Genomic DNA, 23,180 nt, shown 5'->3' with positions numbered 1-23,180 from the left:
AAGGCGCTCTGCGCCCTGTGTGTGTTGCTGTGAAATGTCCATCAGGCTGGGGGCCGGGTGTTTCTGATACGAAAGGAAGTGCATAACAGGTTGAAAATACTTTAACTAGGTGGCATAGGATGGTTACTCCAGGGCTTAATGACACCCCAGGCAACCAGTTTTATGGTCATGACAGCTCTAGAAGGAAGGGGGTCCTTCCTTTATCTTAAAACACAGAGCTGGGCTCTGGAGACAGGCTGTAAATTTCATCCGGCCACGCCAAGAGGACAGCCCAAGGATACTCCCTTTGCCAGCACTTTATTCCTGGAATATAAAACCTGCCCAAGGACAGCCTGTTGTCTCATCCCTCTGGAGGTGGAACGGGCCCATACTTATTGGGGCTTTTTACTACTGCAACCCAGGGACTCACAAAGAACATCCATCTCAACAGCTACACAGAGAGCCCTATGGTGATGTTTTAATGCTGACTTCAGGAATGGAATCCTGTCGTTCCCTGCGCTAGCACTTCTTTTCCAATAATCACTCCCACTGGCATCATAGCCAGCATCAATAGGAGGCGATTATATACCAACACCTGTGGAAACAGCCAATGGTCTTGTCATTAAGAATATTCTTTATTTTAATCCTATCTGTGCAATTTAATTTTAATTTAATGTGCTGAATACTGACAGACTTTAAAGTTCTTAAACCTTTTACTCAGATTTTATAATAGTTTCCATTTCATGTAAGAGACAAAATTGCTTTGATCCTCTTTCCTCGCACTAGTCACACTCTAATTCTCATGCATATATACAGGCTATAATATTTATCTACATAGAGGAAAACTGCAGCCCTACCGGAGGTTTGAATAATTGAAGATTCACAGAACCGGAAAAATCGTTTCTGTGTTTTGCCATCATCATTTTCCTCCTGTGCTCCGTGCACCAGCACTCAGGTATACAGTATACTTGAGAAAACAAGTTGACAGAAGGAAAGGGGTTCTGTCATGAGTGGCTGCAGTTAGGCACGTCCCAGAGTGCCACACTCTTCCCTGGACGGCTTCAGCTGTATTATGTTTGGGACTTCAGGGTGTTTCTGGCCCTCCAGCATATTATTTTATAATTTTTGCTGCCAGAATATGAAAGACGAGGCTTCAGTCTTCCATTCAAACCCCACACGCTGCTCTGTGTACAGCCTGCCCTACGCTGACTTTAAGACAGTGCTTTACTGTAAAGGCCATTGAAGACACTGTGTACCACCAGACATTGGCAAAACAGCACAAGTTATTTTTTGTACTAACGGTAAATAACTACTCCAGGGCGGTCATTTGAAACAGCTCCACACAGTGCCATGACCTCATTTTTTTATCGGTGCACTCCGCACAACTGCTGCTCTATTTGCCCAATTGCGCTGAAGTCAAGGAGCCAAATTCCCTTTTGACTTCTTCAATTTCCCGGTTTGTGCGGGGATGCTCTCTTCAAGCTCTTTTCTCTCTGTCAAACACAAGGAACCCTCACTGCACGCTTCAACTATGGGATTCATCCACCTCGCACACGAGCCAAGCGTGCTGCCGCGCCCAGCTCCAGGTCTCCGAAGATCTTGACGAGCAAGGCAAATCGAGAAACTGTGAGCGCAGCTGTGCGCTGCAATGGCAGTGAATCTGCTGGCACTCTCTGAGCCTCTGTACCGCATCTGTCAGCCCATGCCCATACAGAGCTATTTGATGTGAGTTCTGTTTCGGGGTTTTTTTATCATTCCCCCCCACCCAATCCGGGAGATTAAAGCAGGCCAGAGAATGAGATGGCGGCTGCTGTTTCCAGTCTGCATAGCCCGCGGTAACGTACGCGATGTACTGCTCCGATTTGTTGAACTTCTTGGCCAGGTATTTGGCCGAGGCCTTGCTGGGGATCTTGACGAAGGACAGCTCCTTGCCATAGCGTGTGGTGTTGCAGGGCGTCTCGCACACGCAGTAGTTGTTGTCCTTCTCCACCAGGAAGTCTACGGGGAGAGGCGAAACGTAGAAATACTGTGACTCGTGACGGGATCTATGACTACCTGTCTGCACTGTGACTCTTCCCTGTTGCTAAAAAACGTTGAAACTTAACACAGTATGTGGAGCTGCAGGCTTGTGCAATGTACTTAAACAGGAGAATAGTATTGGTCCACCAATGCTTAAGTAAACTAGGCTCTGCAGTGCCATGCAGTAAATTACCACGGTAGAATTATTTAAACAGGCCAAGGAACATGCAAACCAGGTCTTTTGGAGCTCTTACCAAGAGCAGGGTCAGCGCACTCCTTGTACTGTTCCGGAGTGCAATAGGGAGCATCCCCTACGGACAGAAAGAGGGATTAGCCATCGCAGAGTGCTGTTAAATATGTATTCATAACCTATATGTTCACTGATCAAAATACAAGTAAGTGAAATGCACAGGCGCAGGAGTTAGACTGGCGCACACAGCTTGTCCCCAAGGCCTGCTCTCAGCAACACTCCCAGCCCTAAAGTCACAAAGCGTCTCCCCCAACAGAGGTCAGTCCTGCTATGTCAAATTCCCATCAGCTACAACTGAAGAGCTACAGTATTAGTGGTAACATCACAGTAACACAATTGCATTGTTGACAACCAATGCATGGTTGACGTAAGAACATAAGAAACGTTATAGACGAGAGGGTCTGTAACCATCGAGTCTGTGCAGTAGTAAAATTGATCTCAGCATTTCATCCAGCCAGCCTTTCTTGAAGGAAAGCAGAGTTTCAACCACACGGCTGTGTAGCTTGATCCAGACTCCTTCAGCCCTTCAAACAAAGAAGGGCCTCCTGTTCTCAGTGTTAAATTCACTTCCATATATAAATGTCACGAGGGGCATTTGATTTCCATCACTTGGCATGGCTATCTGCAGATCTCAGCCCTGCTAAAAACTGGTGGAATGTGCAGGTCCATCACACCCACTATCACAAGTACTACAACTGGATGAATAAAGGCCAACCTGTTTAGAGCTGTAAATTGTTTGGAATATTGTGAAACACATGTAATGTCCTGTTCAAGCCACTGAAATGTGGCCTTAGTTTCCTAATATTTCGGCCAGTGAGTGTATATTTAAGCAGCAGGCTCCAAATGTATTCATACCTACGGTACGATGCCGTGTAATAACTGAAAACATTTAGCAAAAAATAATGCAGATTTACATTCAGAATTTGTTGCATAAAGAAAGAAATGTAAGACTGTATGAATTGTAGTGGACATCATCAAAATAAAACACATTTTATCACTAAGGAAGCTGCTTGCAGTCTGACGTCAATCGTTGTATCTTCCTCTGCCTTTGCTGATCTTCATTTGTGCTGACTGTATGCACTGAGTCCCACCATGTGGCAAAGATTGTCCTGAGAAGGGTCCTTCATGCCCTGTACACTTCACTATCTTCTAATAGCCTTTATTCAGAGTATGATGTGGAAAACAGAGTAACGGATGATCAGGGGTTGCAGGAACCACTGTCAGTGTCACTGCCTCACTAACTGCCTAATACTTCCTAACAGGACACGCTGCGGCTCAGTCGGTATTGACCCCAGGCACAGCGCTCTATCCCACCTCAGTGCCTGGCTGATTTACAGCCCTGCCAGCTGGGGTCTCTCCGCCTCTCTGTCAGCGTCCGGCCGCCTGAGAAGGGGGAGCAATGGCCAAGGGAGTCGATAACTGGCCTCACTGCCCGGGTGATGGCTCTGTTGCCCCTGTAACGCCCCAGAACAGCCGTCACCAGCCCACTGGGTTCAGTTCCTTGTTTATTACGCAAGGCGCCCTTAGAAAGGCCGGACGGCGTGAAGTTTGGATTGTTTAAAATTCCATGATTGTGTTTGATCTGAACCATTTTGCTTGCTCTCCTAGGATGTAATTCCCCCATTGCATACCATTGTGAAAGAGGACTGTATAGAGATTGGTATCCCTCTTTTTTCCAGCTTAGAAATCTTTTATGAAAATGGAGTTCATGTGGCTTGGATGCAAATCATTTAGTGTTGCACTACCTTCTGAAACCAATATGGCCAGACATTTGCTAAGCCCAGTCCGTGTGCGTCTCTGGGGTCACAGGAAGAGCTCCCAGTGTCTGTGTGACTCTGGGGTCACAGGAAGAGCTCCCAGTGTCTGTGGGGTCACAGGAAGAGCACACAGTCCCTGTGCATCTCTGGGATCACAGGAAGAGGTCCCAGTGTCTGTGCGTCTCTGGGATCACTGGGAGAGCGCTCAGGCTCTTTGCCCTTTTGGGATACACAAAGAACTCTCAATCTCTGGGCATGTCTGGGATCACGGGCAGAGCAGTGCCTGTGTTCCAGTCTCCCTCAGAGGCAAAAGTCTTGAGCATTGTCCTTCTCACTCCGATCAGCATTTACCTGGCATGTGGACCATCCGGCAGTTGCAGTTCTCCACGAGGTAACGCGTCTCGCAGTCGATGCGGCACGCCGTGATGCTGTACGTGTCGAAGAAGTCTGAGTCCATGGGGGTGGCCTTGCAGTCCCCCCAGGGCTGGGGCAAGTACACCAGCTGAGAACATGTGCACACAGGTCAGAGGTCAAGGCCAATGCAAAAGAACAGAATTCCCATCAGTAGTGTCAACTTCCAATGTTCTAAGGTTCCAGGGTACTTGAGTAACAATTTTGGCTGAATATCTCGATTCATTTAATAATACAGTAGGCTGAACTGCACTTTATATGTACATCATATTAATTTAATATTTAAAACCAGGGTTCTAGAGTCTAGTCCCCCAAGACTGTTTTTCTACAGACTGATTTGAATTTTAACCTGCAGAGACCTGGGAAAAAGGTAGCTCACTTCAGCCATGAATTAGTTAATTCAACCTTGATTACTTTTTCAGGCTGTTGGGACTTCACAGGCTCCTAGGCCTGAAACTTATCCAGCTTCTATAATGTTGTCTAAGAGACTGCCTTAGATGAAGTTAATGGCCCTATAGTTCTGAAATATTTCCAGACAGCAGGCTTGATGAAAAATTGAAAGAAATATTTTTGGTCAAGGATGCAATACCAGTGTTCATACTGGGGTCATGAACCCGTAACTCATAACAGATTCAAAGCAAACTGGGTGCTGCTCCTATTTGCCTGCACAGGCAAAATACCATCCACTCCAACTAAAAACAACTTCATTCCTCGTTGGATATAAATTTGAACTTTGCAGCTAGGCAATCATTTATTTTCTTGCTTTCTCCTCTGTGTCTGTTATTCTGCAGAAACTAATCATGTTAATTCTGAAAAAAAAAACCTCTTTAATGAGAGGGGGAGGAGAGGCAGGCAATGTGGCTCATTGGGTGGCCTTACAAAAGAGAGAAAGGAGCACACTTCCACAGTGCCTGGCAGATCAAAAGGTTCCACTACAATTACCTGGAGACACAAAGAGATCCCTGCCTTGCCTAATAGCTTTAAGAGAAGGCTTTCTCTCAGCTGTAACATCATTTATATTACAAGCCAGCCATTTCATTGCTCATTTATTCCAAGGAGCGCTTTATTGGTGGCAATGGCAAAAGCAGGATTGGAATGAATGTCATTAAATGAAAGTGGGGGCCCAAGTGTAGTACAGAGACAGACCATGCAGAAGGCTGGCAGTTCTAATCCTGCAAGCGTGCAGATTCCAGACCGTGAAGAGCACTGGAAAATATATGGCCCCTGTCCCATCCACAACACTCAAGAGATTAACGATTTTACCTTAGATCTATCTAATACATCTCTCACGTACCGTGCACAGATTGAAAGCATGCATTTTAATGTCAGCATCTCTTCTGAAAGTCTGTGCATGCTTCTAGTTTAAATTCATGTATGTCATTTGTGATATGGAAATGTGCGTCTCTTTCTCTCCATAGGAAAGTCAAAAATGCTGAGACTGGTGTTTACGATTTACTGAAAACTACTGCATAATCAAAGTGTATCACCCGCCCCCCCCAACTCCCTTGCTTTTCTACTCCATAAACCGGTGATCTGGGATTGTGAAGCAGTTGTGTTCAGGGACCAGTGGCAAACAAGCAGCCTTGAAGAGGAGCTGTTACAGCTGTAATGCAGTAGTAAGCAGTAAACGACCCATGGAGGTACAAAATCTGTGTCAGGACGTTTGGGCTTTGCACCATGTAGACAATCATGAAAAAGCATGATTTGTAAGCTGCGGGAACAGGTGCATTGTGGGAAAACTGGACTGGAACTATTTTTGGAGGGGATGAGTGTTTTTCTGCATGGCTGGGCTCTGTAGAACCACATGTGTTTATGTGACTTTTCCCTGCCCTACCTAATTTCAGTTCCCCGTCCCCTATCCCCACCCTTCCTTCCTCTTCTTACCCGCTGTTCCTGACAGGAAACAAAAGTCTGGAAGCCCGGTGCTACCCCAAATCCCAGCTGGTCGATGAAAGGGGGCTCATCCTGACTGTGGATCTGCACTTTGATCCCGGCCTCGAAGGACGTCTCATCTAGGGACACAGCAACAACACAGGGCCACATTAGATGGCTGACCTTCCTGCAGGGCGTGCAGCTTGGAAAGCTTGCAGCGATCCATGGAAAAGCTGGGAACAGGTGGGTGGGAATCCAAATATTGATTCACACACGGTGGTTTGGCAAATCATTAAGTGTGACTGGACTCATGTGTAGCACAGAGGATTTTAGCTAGAGGTGATACTACTGCCTTTTGTTCCAGTGTGTGGCCACGGAGATTCTGATTGTCCAGTTGCTGCTACCTGCTTATCACGAAACAGATATATACAAGACATGGGCTTCGTGAAACAAGGGATTTAGGAGCTTAATTATGGATGATTACATGACATGCATTGGGCTCCGAAGTCATCAGTATTTGGGCACAAAGACCCTGATAGCTCTCTCTCCCATACCTCTTGGATCTACAGAGCAACCACACACCATGTGGACACTCCAGGGATCAGGGATGTTCACCGCGTGACTGGACTACTGCACACTCAGAAATCATAATAAATTCAACTCCCCCATGCAGCAAAGCAAATATGCACCGCGTGAAAGGAAAGCAAATTAGGAATCTGCGACTGAATAATGGGTATCAAACTTCATCTTAAAAGACAGTAGGCAGGGGAGTGTATCTTCTAGTCATGTTGTGCTGAAAGCAATGCACGCTAACTGCATAATGATAATGATCCTTGCAAGCTGCACAGCCCAGCGTTTCAAACCATAATGTAACCTAATGAACGACATTACTGCACCGTGAAGACATGGTTAGATTCAGCCACGGCCCAGCTTTGCAAGCTGTGACTTTAAATACCTCCCCCGCTAAACACAGAAATCAACAAGATGCGTCTGCAAGATTTTAACAAGCTCCCCTCCTTGCTGCTGACCAGCTGGGATCTTTCACCATTCACCAGTATCGACTAAGTAGGAAAGGAATGGAGAAAAGAATGCATCATATAGAAAAAGATCAAATGAAAATCCATGAACCCAATAGCCTTCTCTCCTGCATAAGCATTTGCGAATAGATTTTACATTACAAGAGCAAGTTGCATCTCAGGAATGGAAGTGGTTCCACCACAAAATTGTTCGATTGTCACAGAGTCTTGAAGGCTTCTCTTCCTTTTTAAATTAATGAGATGCAGAGAGGAGCAATGTGGAGTGGTGCAGGAGGGCAGGGAGTTTGCAAGGGCTTCCCAAACTACACGAGGACTGCACCTGAGAAACACTCCAGCACCACTCATGACATCCATCCATCCATCCATCCATCCAACTTCTAACCATTTTATCCATTGCAGGCTTGCAGGGGAACTGGAGCCTATCCCAGCAAGGAACAGACACCCTGACACAGGGCACAGACACACACGCACTCACACCAGGGCTAATTTTCCCAGAAGCCAATTAACTTACAAGCATGTCTTTGGACCGTGGGAGGAAACCGGAGCACCTGGAACACGGGAAGAACATACAAATTCCATGTAGCTAGCACCCTAGATCTGGAATTGAACCCTGGACCCCAGGGCCAACCGACCTCCTTCATACCAGTGTTAAAAAAAACATCACGCTGAAATCGGCACAGCAGATTTGTTTTTCATTTCAACAAAGGAAATTGCCTTTCCTTTTTGTTCATTATGGCCGCTGAAGCTCCTAGATTTCTCTCCTGTTACAGGGGTTAATGGAACTGGGATCCTGTGTGTCCGGGCGGAGTTTTCTCAGGGCAGTGTGGCGACAGGGAAGCACAAGAATTGCAATACAAAGACAGCCGCTTGCCCAGGCACCACGCCATATGGGCGCTGTTAAACAGAATTAATTGCATCTGAGAATTGAGGGGCCAGGTGTGCCTCCAGACACTCGCTTATTTGCGCTCATAAGAGATAAGACTGTCCTTCGGAGGTACAGCTGGCAAGCAAATGGCCAAGGCTCTCATTATCTGACTTGTGGCGCACCACGCACTGCGACGACGGTAACGGTGCAACCATTTGACATGCTTTTCTTGCTCTCCGGCTCCACCACCGATGGGATTTCTAACCTTTGCTCAATTCCCGGAGTGTTATCTGCGGGAGCTTGTATATTCTCCCCGTGTTTGTGTGGGTTTCCTCCAGATGCTCTGGTTTCCACCCAAAGTCCAAAGACATGCCGGCAGGTTAATTGGAAAGATTGGCCCTGGCATGAGCGCACGTGTCTGGGTTTGTCTGTGCCCCATAAGCGGACTGGCGTCCCATCCAGGGTGTACCCTGCCTTGCGCCCATTACTGGCCAGGACAGGCTCTGGTTCCTCCGTAACTCTGAATTGGATGAAGATTTAGAAACTGTATATGGGACTCATCTGCTCAAGAGACAACCGTGGCTGCTGCAGGGGTATGGGGGATCAGACCACGGGCCATTCTGTCATGGGTAGTCGATACTATATGGCCTTACATTGACAGGGGCTGTACAATGGTCACTGAATGCAATGCGTTACATGGTGTTCAGTTTTGTTAGCTCCCTGCTGTTGTCAGGTAATTCTCTGCGGCCTTAGACTGAATGGGGCGATCAAGGGAGTTTCGTGCTCAGCGGTTATATGCTTTGTGAATGTCTGTTTAGAATATGGGATGTGCACAGTTGCTGTGGTTTGTGTGGTCACATGGTTTTCTGTTATTTCAATGAATTTAATGCTGCTTCTTGGTTTCTTGCCAAAACACTGCATTAGTTCTCTGCAGAAGCATACTGTAGCTTTTCATTGTGTACTCTAGCAGCACCAGGAAAACATTTGTTCACTTTTATTTGAATTGTTTTTATCATCGATTAGTTGTTATAGCCACCCAATCTGGAAAGCCACGTGTGTGTTGCTTGCAGCTACGACCCCCACCACCGCACACAGGGGAGAGCGAGGAAGTGCAGGCAGACTCCTCCACCCCGCCCGCCTTCGAGTCACGCGCCTTTTAACACTCCACAGGCAGCACTGCCCCATACTGGAGGATCAGCGCCGCCTGGAGGAGAGGCGCGTCCCTCACTGACAGCGCCGTGAGCCTGCAAGCACCCGGGGGGCCACAGGGGGGCGCTGTCTCGCTGAGCGAGCCCTGGTCAAGTAGTCCCATCTCATCCTCGGCGGAGGCACTTTGCCGCTGCCTGGGGATTCCCATTGACTGTCCGCTAGCTACATGGCCCGATGCCAGAACCTGAGATCGTACAGTTCGACGTGTCTCCTTTTCTCAAGACTTGCTTAGGCCAGACAGAAGCAGAACCCTGATGCAGCTGCAGTTGTGCACTTCTGGGTATCAAGCCAACACTGGCCCAACACAAAACACAGATATATCAGTTCTCCTATAACATCCCAAACAGAAATACTGGAATTGCTGATCAGGTGCTTGAGTCCTGATACAGCATTCTATTTGCAACTGTTTGTGTAAGATAGGAATCCTGCATTGTGTCTTGTCTCCAACCTGAATAGTCAAATGTATCCATTTATCGCTTTATTTTATCAATCATACTTAGGATTTTTTGGTGGCGCGGTGACTCAGGGGTTAGCTTCGTTGCCTTGCAGCGCTGGGGCCCTGGGTTCAATTCTGGACCTGGGTGCGATCTGCATGGAGTTTGCATGTTCTCCCTGTGTTTGCCTGGGTTTCCTCTGGGTGCTACAGTTTCCACCCACAGTCCAAAGACATATTGGTAGGTTAACTGGCTTCTGGGGAAACTGGCCCTGAACTTGTGTGTGTGTACCCTGTGATGGACTGTTGTCCTGTCCAGGGTGTAGCCTGCCTTGTGCCTGTTAATGGTTGGCATAGCCTCCAGCTTCCCCATGACCCTGTGTTAGACAAAAGCAGTTAGAAAATGGATGGATGGATAGGAATTCACAAGAACATGCATTTCTACTAGAACTGACCAACTTGCATTCTTTTGTTTACAGAAACGTACACTATGTAATCTAATTTATTATCTCTTGGTATAGTATGTGATATTCTTTTTATTATTCAAACAGCTTCCCAACTTGAATATGATAATCATCTGAAATACCACTATACTTAAAGACAATCCCTGACTCCATCTATGTCTTTGACATCCAGGACCAAATTCGTAAATGGTGCAATGCTTTTTGCACTGGCATGTCGATGGTGTTAATGCAAATAAGCAAGAATTTGCTCATTGTGACAGTTTTCCAAGACTTCTAGTTGTGGCAATTTTACAATCAGGCAATACAATAACCTAAAAGTCAAGAAAGGTTACAAAAGAGAAGAGGCCATTCGACTCCAATTAGCCCATCTGGTAGTTAGTAGTTAACTGATCCAAGGATTTCATCCATGCAGTTTCTTGACAGGAGCCTGGGTCTCGCCTTCAGCAACAAGGCAGGATGCCTTCTTCCACACTCCCACCACCCTTTGATTAAAGCAGCATCTCCTGTTCTCCATCTCAAATGCACAGAAATTCAAACTACTTATCAACCTATGGTTGCACCAGGGATGTTCAAAAGACAGTGCCACTACTAGATGTGGTCTTCGAACTCAGCAGCAGCAGACTGACCTGTCTCCCCCCACACAGGCAGGTACTCGTCCTGTTGGATGTCCAGCATGAGCTCCAGGCCATTGCCTGTCCCGCCCTTCATGGTGACCAGCAGGGGGCGCCCGTCCTGGCCGGAGTTGAAGGTATAGCACTTCCCGTAGCGGGTGAAGATCTGCAAGACAAGAGCAGTTCGTCAGACACTGCGGGGACGGCTAGTCTTTGTAACAATGACAGGGAGAGCACAGAAAGAAAAAAAAAAAACAATACATTAAAAAATCTAATTTCATTTAGATCTCATAATTTATAATTACATTTTTAAAGAAATTACCTTTGCATGCTGCCAAATTGCCTTGGAAAAGCAATGAATTAAGCGGTTTAAATGCACACTTGCTTGTTGAATGGCTAAAGCTGAAAATCCAAAGCTCTGTGCCTTACAGGATTAGCAATAATGGGATGACAGCTCATTTTCCTTGTTAGGAGCATAAAAAGATTAAACCTAGAGAATGAAAGGAGTTCAAATCCAATAATTTTGCTTCTTGTCTTAGACACGCCGTGTCTATAAAGTGAAGATACTGTGGCTCTGTTTATAAAGACGACCTGGGAACAGCATGCCCATTATTCAAGAGGAAATGAATGACACATTCCATTATCTAAAAGGAGTGTCCCCCTTACAAAGAGACTACTCTTACAGTAAACACTACTACTTTGTGAATACCTTCACAAACGGATTCCTGAGCTCACATAGTGTTTGACTGCAAAAACAACATTTTAAAAAAGCACAGCAAAGCTATCAGTTAAATCCATGCCCTGGTCAGTCTTAAATTCAGTTCAGTTTATTTGTCATATGCACAAGTGCAATGATATGCTTAACTCTCAGTGCTGACATGTTTATAGATTTGTCTGCATGCTGACAGCTCGTAGTGGGATAGTACTGTATCCAGAATTCACATACAGATCTCTGTGCCAGGCTGGCTTGGCAATTACAGGAATAGCTGCTACACTTCTATGTGAACAACCTAAAAAGATTAAACCCCAGAGAAAGAAAGGTGATGAGAATCTACTCAGTGTCCAAACTGCATTTAGCTTCTGTGCCAAAACTGTATCTGTCAGGTCTGAAGCGCCATTCATTCGTACCGAACAGAAACAAAATGCAGCTCCAGGGCACTGGTCTGTAAATGACAGAAAAACGACAGCAGGGATCACCCTTCACAGAGCCCACGCCTCAGCAAACGCCTGATGACAGAGGAGGGCCAGGCACTTTGGGTGCAATAAGAAACTCCACTAGGCTACGAATAGCCCAGCCGGTGGTTAAGGGCCACTTCATTAATTTTACAGGCTGACCCTTTCAAACAGCAGCCTGCGCTTGCCTGTCAATTTAAATGGACTCCCCGAGGTTGCTGCTGGCTCAGGCTGCTGATTCCAGGGGCTGTGTTATACAGCAGCCCTCCAGCTCCTGCCTCGTCTCTGCACACGAGGACAGAGCCAAAAAAGCTTCTAAGGAGCTGCACTCGAATGTCAGGGACTCAGTCTTACACTGATTAACAACTGCTACTATTATTATTTTCAGCAATTCACTTTTTAGATGACAATTTCATCCCAGGCTAATTGTATTCAAAATAATCAATGACCTATGGAAAACAATTGAAACAAATAAAATGAAAAAGTAGAATAAAGTGGTATAAAAGAAAATGAACCAGTTAATATAGTAGCTAAAGGCTGTCCAGTGACTGAGACAATACAATGCATTGTAATACGAAGACAAATCACAGGTCCCTTAGGTACAGTCTCTACAATCAACACAAAAGCAATGAACGAGGTACCACAGTAACTGAAAATACCACATAACTGAAGTGCTTTGGGAAACTTGGAGATGAAAAGCGCTATATAAATGCCATTAATTACGATTATTTACTGCAAGTCCAACTGGCAGACAGACAGAAGCTCATTTAGAACTTGCAGAATTATGTAGAGTAGCCAGACAGAACATCTGCTCGTTTATTTAATCTGTTTTCCAATTAATATTCTACACACACTTCAAGCATGCAGTTTCCATAAAAGAGCCTGACGTTAAATGTTGTTTTCATCAACAGGATTGAGGCAAAGAGTTCTTGATCACGTTTTAATAGGAAGGATTAATACCTTGAAGTTTGCACTGCCAGACAGGGGATCTATTTAATAAAGGCAAGTCAGCTATCATTTGAAACTGGAAAGAAACTATGCCCTTCTTTAATGCAGAGCTGAGCATCAGACATGCCCCAGGGACAGCCCGGGTGAATTGAATGTGACACTATCCAAATTTGTTTTAGAATTATGTCAGAGGAGAAACTTAGCGATCTAAATCTCCTAATTTGCTTGGAGGATATATCTCAGTATGGAAGAACCCCCCTTCACAAAAGAAACATCTGGATCCCCACTGCTTTCATATTTGCTAGGGGAAACCCGTCATAGATCAAATGAAATGGTTCCGCTTGCATTGTAAAAGGAATGATTTAACAGTTGTTATTTTCTTCAATCAAGACAGCCATCGAAACAAAGAAAACCCGACGGACAAGACACTGCTCTGGAATAGGATTTGAAAATAATGATAGCGAGTATCCTCTGACACCATGACCTTACGCTCCAAAAGCGACAGTGTGCTTCCTTAATACTATCAGGAACCCCTTTCCATATCAGAGGGATCTCTTCTGTGAGATTCCCAGTGCAGCAGGTGACTCTGATGAATGCCAAAGTACTTAGGGATGCTGGGTGGTAGGCAAAGGGGACTGAAATACAGAGGACCAGAGGAAACTGTCCTTCATTTCTGTCAAACTGTTAAGAGTGCTCAAAAGTTAACCTTAAACAGCAAACTGGAAATCCTTGTGGCTCACTTTATAAAAAAAGAAACACTCAGCCTGCCTCCCTCCCACAGTGCAGTCAGGAGACAAAAGAGAGCAGAAAGCAAAAAGTCAGGCTCTTCAGATCAGCTGTCAATCATCCGAAGTTTCAAATGACTAAGAGCGCGTAATCAAACAGTGACATTGTTGTTTGCAATGGGAGATACATAATTAAAAACATTTCCATATGAAACAGCGACCGCACTTCGAATTGTTCATTCCCCTGATGGTATTTAGAGTACAATAAAGGTCAATCATCAATTCATGAGATCAATTCTTTTGTCTCCAGAGTGGGATGTCTGAAAAAGGCGAGTTTGCGAAAAAGCCCCGCATCTCATACTAGATAAAATCTGTTTCACTGCACGCACCGCTCAAAAGCTCTTTTGCATGGCCTTTCAAGACAGTGTTGTTACTGTACATTATGACTTGAGACACTTGTACTGTTCAACACCATGGGACATACAGTACACAGGTTCTTTGTCTTGATCCTGTCACGGGTGTCTAACTCAGGAGACTTCCTGAAAAGGCCAAACTCTAGTTCCAAACTCTGGTTTTCAATGGTACATGATTAATTGCATTTATTAACCAACTTTACAACTGATCATCTTGCTCTATATTATTTTAGATTGCTTTGCTCTTTAGTTGCCAATTAGTTTCACATAAACGTGACAAAAACCATCCTGCATTGAAACCCTCAAATCCATTACCGTGTCATCCGTATAAAACAAAAATCGAAATCCTTGCTTTCTCCCTATTTGCCTGTTGAATTAGCACAGGACTCTCCCCACATCACAGCTTCAAAAGCGGGACCTTTCATTAATACCACCAGCATGACTTTCTGCTGTTCTGCTGTTTTCAGTACAGATTCTGTGTGAATGTCCAGAAGCCACACACACTTGTGGATTAGTGCAATAATCGTTCTGAGCCACGCAGCTGAAGTTGCTTTCTCATTCAGAACGCGCAGCCCCAACGCAGGGCCGTGACCTTCACCCCCCTGGATCACCTTTGGAGCCCCCCCCCCCTTCCAAGGAGACAAGAGATGGAGAGTTAGAAAAACTCAAGTGGGACGCCGTTCAAATGGGAAACGGCACCAAACTCCCATGCACACCAGCTCGCTCACCCATTCCTGCCCACCGGGTTTTTTTCATTCGGAGCTTTCTAAATAAAGGTTAACCTGTGCTTCCCCTACTGAAACAAGACATCCCCGGCAGGGTCAAACTAATGATCGATTGACCACAATCGCCAGCGTCCTGTACACCCGTTACATGGTTCTGTCACCAAGCATCTCCAGCTCTCGAGTGCTCCAGTCCTAAGGGTTCTGGATTTGAAATCTGACACTGGGACTTGGGACTGCGTTTTGGAAGTCCTCTTTCAGAATTTCCTTAAGCCTACCAAGGCGATCATCTCTGTAGTGGTGGGATAAGATTTTGTTTTAATTTGGACTCTCCAGCACGTATGTATCTCTTAGCACTGGTGGGAGTGATGGGGATGGGCAGGTTTAAAGAGTTTTATATTGTCAGATTTCACTTACAACGGTTAATATAGGTGAATATCTGGGCAAGAAAGCAAGGAGGATTGGCTGTTATTACATACTTCAGAGTTTTTACTCCTGTGTAGATTTTGTTTTTATGTCAATGCTGTGCAGCCCCGTTTTCTAGCTGGTCACGAGAGGGTTTTTTGTCAGGCTTTCCCGTTCTTTTGTCTACGGATCCGGATGCTTCTTAAATTTCCACCGGAATTTCACTGCATGAAAAGAGGGACGAGTTCTTGGCTGTGCTTGCCCCTGTGCTTGTTGTTTTGAACCTAAAACAATGCCATGAGGGAGCCGCTGCTTGCAAGGGGACAAGTTTTGTTTAAAAGATTCCTCTGTGTTTCTCAAGTTACGGATTTCCGACTGTATGTCCCCGGGAAGCTGCAGCTGCCAGCCCCTCTTCTCCGGGGGTGCGCTCACCCTGACCAGGAACAGGCCCGCGCGGGAGAGCTGGAATTGCGTGAGCCTGCCGACTGCGCTGCTCCAGCAGGGCCAGGAGAGTGTGCGTTGCTGTGGCAACAAGCCGAGGGACGGTGCGACAGCCTTGGCCGCCCTCTACCCGGCGCCGCCCTGCTCTTCAGCGCCGCGCTCGGCTCCCGGTCGGAACGACAGCAGCGCCGGGGAAGAGAACGACGAGTCGCGTCTACAACACAGGGAACGCAGGAGCCTTCGTCACCCGCCCCGTCCAGGCAATCGATTCCTCACCTGTCCACGCCCGTTCTGCGGGGCTACAGGGCAACTATACACCCCCCCACTTCCACCCCCAGCCTTTCTAGAGAAACCGCGGGAGCCGACACGGCCAGGCCCAGAACGAGCCCCGCTTTCGGCTTTCAGAACCACTCCGTTTCCAGTTTAGGTTTCAAAGGCTCGTCTGTGTCAGCATTCCCAGCACAGCATTCCCAGCACGGTTTGGGAATATTTCCACGGAAGATAGGGGAGGAACGCAGGAAGGTCCCAGACAAAACGCACACGGCATCTTTGCGGTGTTCCTGCGGCTTTTCCTGACAGGGAAACTCCCGCACTGTGCATGACAGACCACAGTGGACGTCGACTGTGGGGCAGCTGGGTTTTCTCCTGGACCTGTGTGGTAAAGCGAGTGGGATAACGTGTAATAAAGGCCAGTCAAAAGTGTAGAAGACCACAGCAAAAGTCAGTTAAACAAATACATTTTCTCAAATCACTATGAAGAAAGGTGCTTCCCCCCTCCTAGGACTGACCACAATCTCATCCTTCGATGGCAACAGGGTGCAAATAGGAAGTGAGTGGTTTGCATCTGGTTCTGTTCATTTTCATTTTATATTCTAAGAGCCCATTTCAGAAAAAAAAAAACGCAGTTCAGGAAAATTAAGAACATGTGTGGGGGGGGGGGGAAGGATTTCAGCGTCACACACCATGTTCCACTAATGATCAAGTCCGCGTGGCGCGCCCCTGATTTATTTCCCCCTCATCTCCCACTCACCCATGTTAATCGGCCATCATTTCACCAGCTGTTTTCCCTTCAATAGTTAATTAGTTATTGATGGCGGGAGAAGATTCCCTGAGATCCTTCAAGGCTTAGCCTGCAGAGGGCCTTGGATCAATAAGCCACGAGTCCTGAGAGCGAGCACGATGGGTGGAACAGCCTTGCGTGACTATCCCCACAGCACACGCACATATACAACAGGACGCCATATAAATATTGAGACGGAATAACACTCAGCCGAGTAAGGTCAAGCCCGCTCCTTTAAAGCAAAACTCATTCCGTGTTTTCCCCGGCTGGACTGAACGCTGATTTAATGTTTCACTTGTAGCACATGCTGTAATGCGTGCTCCTGTTTTGCAATTTGCTGTTTTCTTTAAATTTTTTATTAACACTGCGCCAAAAAGCCTGCAGAGAGCCCCAGACAATAATTGAATAACCGGTTCAGGATGCTTGGCAATGGTGTTCTAAATATGGGAACAGTTCCCGCGTGCAAGCGGGAGGCATTTTGGGCTGTTTTGTAGCAGGACGCGATCTCCCCAGGCTGCGCTGCTCGAGTTGTGAGCGCGGGGCGTTTGCCTGGATCGATGGCAGTTATACAGAACGCTGTGAGCTCTCTCTCTGGACTCCTGCCTGCTCGATATGACAGATCAATGAAAACGCCCAAGGGAGAGTACATGGGGGGGCACCGTGGGTCGCTGATGCTTGTTTTGGAGGTGGGGGCCAAGTATTTTGTCCGCCCCCCTTCCTGCCCCTGTCGTTGGATCCCCTTTTCCATCTCTCACACACACCGTCATTTCCAGCCCTGGTTTCTTATTCATTGTCAATGATCCCATGTTCCCAAAATATCAACCTATCCCACCACTTGGGAGTTGAAATGTGTGTCTTAAGGCCTTATTTTTGGCATATTAGCACCCTCCTGTAAAAACTCAATTGGTTAAGTGAACAAGAAACTTCATTGTAATGTGATTAAGATTTTAGGCCTGTTTTGTTTTGAATCTCGTGCCACCACAGCTGTGCTATGACCGATTTGATGTGTCCGCTGAGGAGGACTTGTTAAAAAAAATGATCCTTTTAAGTAGATTCTACAATTTTTACGTGGTGCTTAATTCGGATTTATAACTTCCAACCTGTCTCAGCCTTGTCTGCCTGTTTGCCAGAGGAACTATACCCAAGGGCAGCACTGTAAAACAATGTACAGTACCTTGGAAGGTGCTATATAGCAAAAAGATTATATTTAAGATTATTATAGATCCCAACGGAATGGGATGTCAAAACCAGCCCATTAGCTTATCTAAACGATGTGTCAGCATTAAGCCCTCGCTGAGCTCACTACCCTTTGCTGAACCAGGTCCCAGAAGACTCATCTCCTTCCAAGTGTCAGGACGTTTCATTACTGCAAGGCTGACCAACTCCGAAGACCTTTAATTAAGAGGGTATTCTAATGGACACCCTTCTGTCTGTGCCATATTACATTTGTTTTTACATGGGAGGGGATCAGATACAAAATAAGGATTTTGCATTTCCAGAGCATGTCATCTTGTCATTAAATATCATTACTAATTGAGAGCATGAACACTCATGCCTCAGCTCATTAGTGGCCCTGCCTCTACCTGCCTCAGGGTAACAGGGGCCTGTTCTGTTCACCTCGCAGCTGGATGGTAACCAGCACAAAACCCCTTTTCTGAAACACATCTGCAACAGGGCCCTTCTAACGCATCACGTCAGGATGTTGCAAGACAACCAAACTCCACTGCATTGTAGCCGAAACAAGAGTGGCCAGAAACAAGAGGACAGCATTTGGCACATCCTGCTCGTGTTGTCCTGTTGACGCAGACTGTGCACCGGTCACTCCGGAAGCAATGGCCACAGCAGGTGGTGCATTTTAAAGAAGTCTCACCATGTGTGCACAGGAAGAACATGCAAACTCCACACAGATGGACACCTGCTAGCCCAGGACCTGGGAACCGTGAGGCAAGAGTGCTGACCAACATGGTGTTGGGCCTCCCCAAATGTGACACGATCCAGTCACGAGCAATAAAGTGTCCACCTGCACTCCTAACAGACGCACTGCACTCTGTTACAGAGCAGTTCTTGGGGGCTCCAGAGGGTTATGAAAAGGTGCTATCGAGCTCGTTATCAAGGATCAGCCAGAGCAACAAATCTTCTGCATTGTTTCGTCTAATAAAAGATACTTTCGCCAACGGGACTGGTGACAATTCTATTGAAAATCCGCCGGCTTCCAAGAAAGCTGGACTGAAGCGACTAAAATCATAAATCTATTAAATACTTTTTGCAGGACAATCAAATCCTGGCTGTGATTTATAATTAGCAACCGTTAGGGAAAAAAATCTCAACAGCACTGCTCAGCATGTGATATAAAAGGCACTTCCAGTTCAATGAACGTGAATGAAAATGAGTGTTTCACTTTGAAGTGCGAATTGGAAATTCTCACAGAGAAACCAAAACCGCATCACTTAATAGCAATTATACGTACACCCCGAGGTACGGATCTTCGTTTTTTTTTTGTAATACCCACAATGTTGCCCCGGGACCGAAAACCTGTTCTATTATGTACATGAGCCCTCTCGCCACAGTGTAGCCTACTTCTTAATTTCACGAAAACAAGCGCTTATCGCTTCGAACATCCCAAAGGCTACAAGAATGTCCTGAAGTTTAATTACAGGGGAGCTGTCTGAAACAAATGCGGATCAGCCTAATCGGGGCTGCTGGATCACTTTCTAGCTTCCTCTAATCTGGTTTGAAGAGAAAGGGCGAAATTAGGTTTTCAGCCGACTAAAGCTGACTGCAGACATTTAATAGGAACAGGGCTATTTACTATGTGTTCCTACAGGCGAACTACAGGAGAAAAGAAGAACAAGAGTAATTTATTCCTGGCAATCATATGCAAAGAAAACCCATTTGTGAATGTTTAGGCACAGCCCAAGCGCAGTACAAACACCTTTGAACGCAGGGACTTTGCTTGACGCGATAATGACAGCACCTGAATTGACAGTGCTGAATGTCCTGTACCTTGCTCACTCCACGTGGTGTTCATGCAAATGAAAAATGAACGAAAGAAGCCTCAAAAATCGCAATCTCGTTTTCACTCAATGGGCGACTAGAATCTCATCAGTATGCATAAACAAGCGCCACGTGAAACAAAACATTATATAATGTTATTAAATGTTTAATGTATATTTTTATATATGAAAAGCACATTAAGGAATGTTTGAATAATATAGAATCGTATAATACAAGAAATATGTGGTAATATACTACACAACAGTGCGCGAAAGCAGAGCTCAGTGTCAATTACTTGCACAAAACACGGGATTGTATTTGCACTAGTAGCCTAAACCTCGCAGACTTCCTGTGGGGTAAACCATAATTAAATGTAATTATACTATTACAGTGTGCACCGCTGTGATTATTCTAGGGCTATTTCAGCAGGCAGAAGGCAGGAGCGCCAGACGCTCAACAGTGCTCGGACTCACGGTGCTGAAATTGCGCGGGCCGCACAGTTGCCCCTGGAAACGGCAGTACAGCAGCATTTCCTCGAGCTGGTGGCCAAGCCGGTCCAGGAGCTGCTTCATGGAGGGCTGGGAGTCGCGAGGCGGCGGCAGGAAGTGGGTGAAATCCAGGATCCGGGAGAGCGGGGACCAGCGGGGATCGCTGGCCCCGTGCCGGGAGAGGGCTTCGCGCGCCCCGGCGGACACCTGCAGGTTCCTCCCCAGCAAACCCAGCCACCGGCCCGCGGTGAAGATGTCCGGCTTCTCCATGCGCCGGGGCAGCAGCAAGTTCTGGTTGCAGATGGTGACGGCGGGGAACACCAGGCGCTTGGCGTAAACCATGTGGACTTTGGTGTGAACCGGCGAGGAGAGGAAGTAGCGGACACGGTTGGAGGACCAGGTGAAGAGCAGAGCCAGCGCAGCCAGGCAAGCCAGGAGCCAAGCCAGCCGGCGCGGGTAGGAGCCGGCCAGAAAGACGTGGCGCAGCCCGTGGAAGGTCGTGTGTTTCAGGAACAGCTGTCCCGCTTCGAACAGGGAGCCCGGTCTGCCTTTAGAGAGAGTCGTAGGTTGGCACATATTTGTAGGCTATGCGCTACCGTCTCTCAGCCTCAGCATCGCCCAACAGTAGCCTACACGGCTCATCGTTTTCCAGCGTGCTTGGTTTTGCAGGGAAACCCAGGGTGCGGTGCGACTCACTGAAGAGTTGCAATCAATCAGCTACGTGCATACTTCTCCGTGCATTTCCTGAATGGAGTTCCCGCTCCAGAAGACAGCTTTCACTCTAGTTTAGCGCGATACTAACGTTGTGTTATGAGGTGAAATATTCCGCGAGGTTGAGAAACTGCCACACAGAGATGAGGTTAGTACAGCTTCGCCAACTGCATATCTGTTGCTTTGTAACAGTCTTGGTGCTCATTCAGAACGGATTCAAATGGACGATTTCAAGCTTGTTCCAGGTATAAGAGGATTGCATTAACGTCTTGCATTTCAGGCCTACCGGTGCACAACAGGTAGAATTTTACAGAGGAAGCCGGCGGGATTATGTAAACGCAAGAACCCTGCTGTCCAAAGACAAGAGTAAAAAGACCGACGATAATCTTGGAGAAAAAGAGATTTCGATGCGCGTTCTTCTAAACGAACATTATGATATGTTATATTCCCGTAATTATGTCTATCTAAACAATTAAAAAAATGAAGTATCAGTGCGACCCTTGTTTTCTTTAAATACGATCTATTAGTAGAAACAAATATACAACCACCTCTAAAATAACCGATACATCCAGTGATTACATCGAAGAAACCGAGTAAAAGACTCTTTGCTGCCTACAATAAAACAGTTTTACCTGATCAGAACGGAGTTACCAATATACCGCTTATATATTTAAATACATTGGTTATATAATTTCAACAATGACCCATACTACCGACCTCAGAGACTAAAAATGATGTATTCCTATTTTTCCACTTGAATAGCTTAATAAGGTTTCCGAATATAACGCGTTCCAACCTGAAACGATCCAACATTTCTTTGACGGAGAAAAAAGAAACGCGTTAATAACACATTCTACGTTAAAGTTCCGCAAAAGACTATTTCAGCTCTGTATAACAAAAGCTTTTACATTCGCAGACACAAGGCGATGGCTTTGTGGTCCTGGCTTCAATCTCCGAGCTATTGCTTCAACACCTGTCGTAGTAGTAGTTGCCGGGTGTAACGACACCCGTCGATATTTAAATGTCGAAAAGAAAACGTCAGGAAATCACCCCCCGTGTAAAAAAATCCACCTGCGCACTTCTGAGAGCCTTTTCTCACTTCGATTTTTGTGTTCCTCACTCAGTCAGAGCCAGTGCCCGGGCACGGCCGCTGGTGTTCGCCAGGCTCCTGGGCTGCGGTGCTGCGCTCCCTCCCCTGGCTGACTTTCCGCGTCTCTCTTTCCTCACGGAACCCCACTTTCCCCCTTTTATCGCGCTCCCGTTCCCTTCGCGCTCCTCTACTCCGCCCGCTGCCCGACGTTTGCCTCAGCTTTTACGCTCCGGTGCCTCCTCGTTGCCAAGCTTCCCGACACCTCTCCGCCGACTCTCCCTGGATTGTTAACCCTTCCGGGGTTGCCCATGATCTGCGCCGCATGCTGGACGAGCTGCCCCCTCCTCCCTATTTAATCCCTCCGTGCCTCTGCTCGATAATTCTTTACAACTCCTTCCCCCCCACCCACAGTCGTTTGCTTAGCTCCGCTTAACGCCTCCGCGATTATTCCGCTCTTTTATTTTCGCCCTCGAACCTCTGCTGCTCTCCTTCGTCTTTTGCCTACTCTTGCCCCGGGTTCTAATCTCTGCTCGTCCCGGCTCCGTCCCTTCCCGTCCGCTCCCTCGGCCGCCGAGACCCCCGCGCGGCGGCAGGTGCTGCGCCTTCTTCCGGAACACTCCCCTGCCGCCTTCGCCGTCTCCACGGTATGCGGTCTTGGCGACCGACCACATCAGTTTCTTAAGAGTGGTTTTCAGAGAGAACCCCAACCTCCCCACTCCCTTCCTCACACCAACTCCTTCGCCCTACCACAGCAGATCCCATAAACCCACAGAACAGCGCAAGCACCTCAAAACCTGTTTTGGGAAATATATATGTTTGTTTTCCTAACAGGACGAATAAACCCGAGGCAAGACGCGAACCTCTCAAGTTAATAAAACCTCAGGACTGGAGCGTGGAAGAACTTTCTTTGTCTCCAGGTGCTGTTAGAAAGACACGAGTCGTTTTATTTTGATTAAATGTTTTTCAATGCTCGTCACCAAAATCGTATTGGATATAACCAGACAGATGACAGATATGCCCTATATGTTTCGGTATTAAAAACAAGACCCCGTAGTGAAACTTGGCGCTTCCTTCACATTTGGCAGACAACCTTGACCACGACA

The 23,180-nt window shown here is 46.7% G+C and overlaps 1 protein-coding gene across 4 annotated transcripts in view; it reads right to left on the bottom strand.

Annotated features, from left to right (window-relative positions):
- The window catches only part of asic1b (acid-sensing (proton-gated) ion channel 1b), a 56,669-nt gene that overhangs the window by 9,369 nt on the left and 24,120 nt on the right, over positions 1–23,180 (bottom strand). For 2 of the 4 annotated variants that reach the window (XM_015344202.2, XM_015344203.2), the window contains exons 2-6: positions 10,923–11,073; positions 6,301–6,428; positions 4,357–4,507; positions 2,253–2,309; positions 1,824–1,977 (exon numbers count right to left, since the gene is read on the bottom strand). In XM_015344202.2, coding sequence (XP_015199688.1) covers positions 1,824–1,977; positions 2,253–2,309; positions 4,357–4,507; positions 6,301–6,428; positions 10,923–11,073 — 641 coding nt within the window. Of the gene's footprint in view, positions 1–1,823; positions 1,978–2,252; positions 2,310–4,356; positions 4,508–6,300; positions 6,429–10,922; positions 11,074–20,261; positions 22,409–23,180 lie in introns of those variants that run through there. The other 2 variants (XM_015344205.2, XM_015344206.2) reach the window with 2 other exon arrangements.

This window comes from Lepisosteus oculatus, chromosome 1, assembly GCF_040954835.1.
Source record: "Lepisosteus oculatus isolate fLepOcu1 chromosome 1, fLepOcu1.hap2, whole genome shotgun sequence".
Classification (NCBI taxonomy): Eukaryota; Metazoa; Chordata; class Actinopteri; order Semionotiformes; family Lepisosteidae; genus Lepisosteus; species Lepisosteus oculatus.
This window is presented reverse-complemented; position numbering and strand designations above follow the sequence as displayed.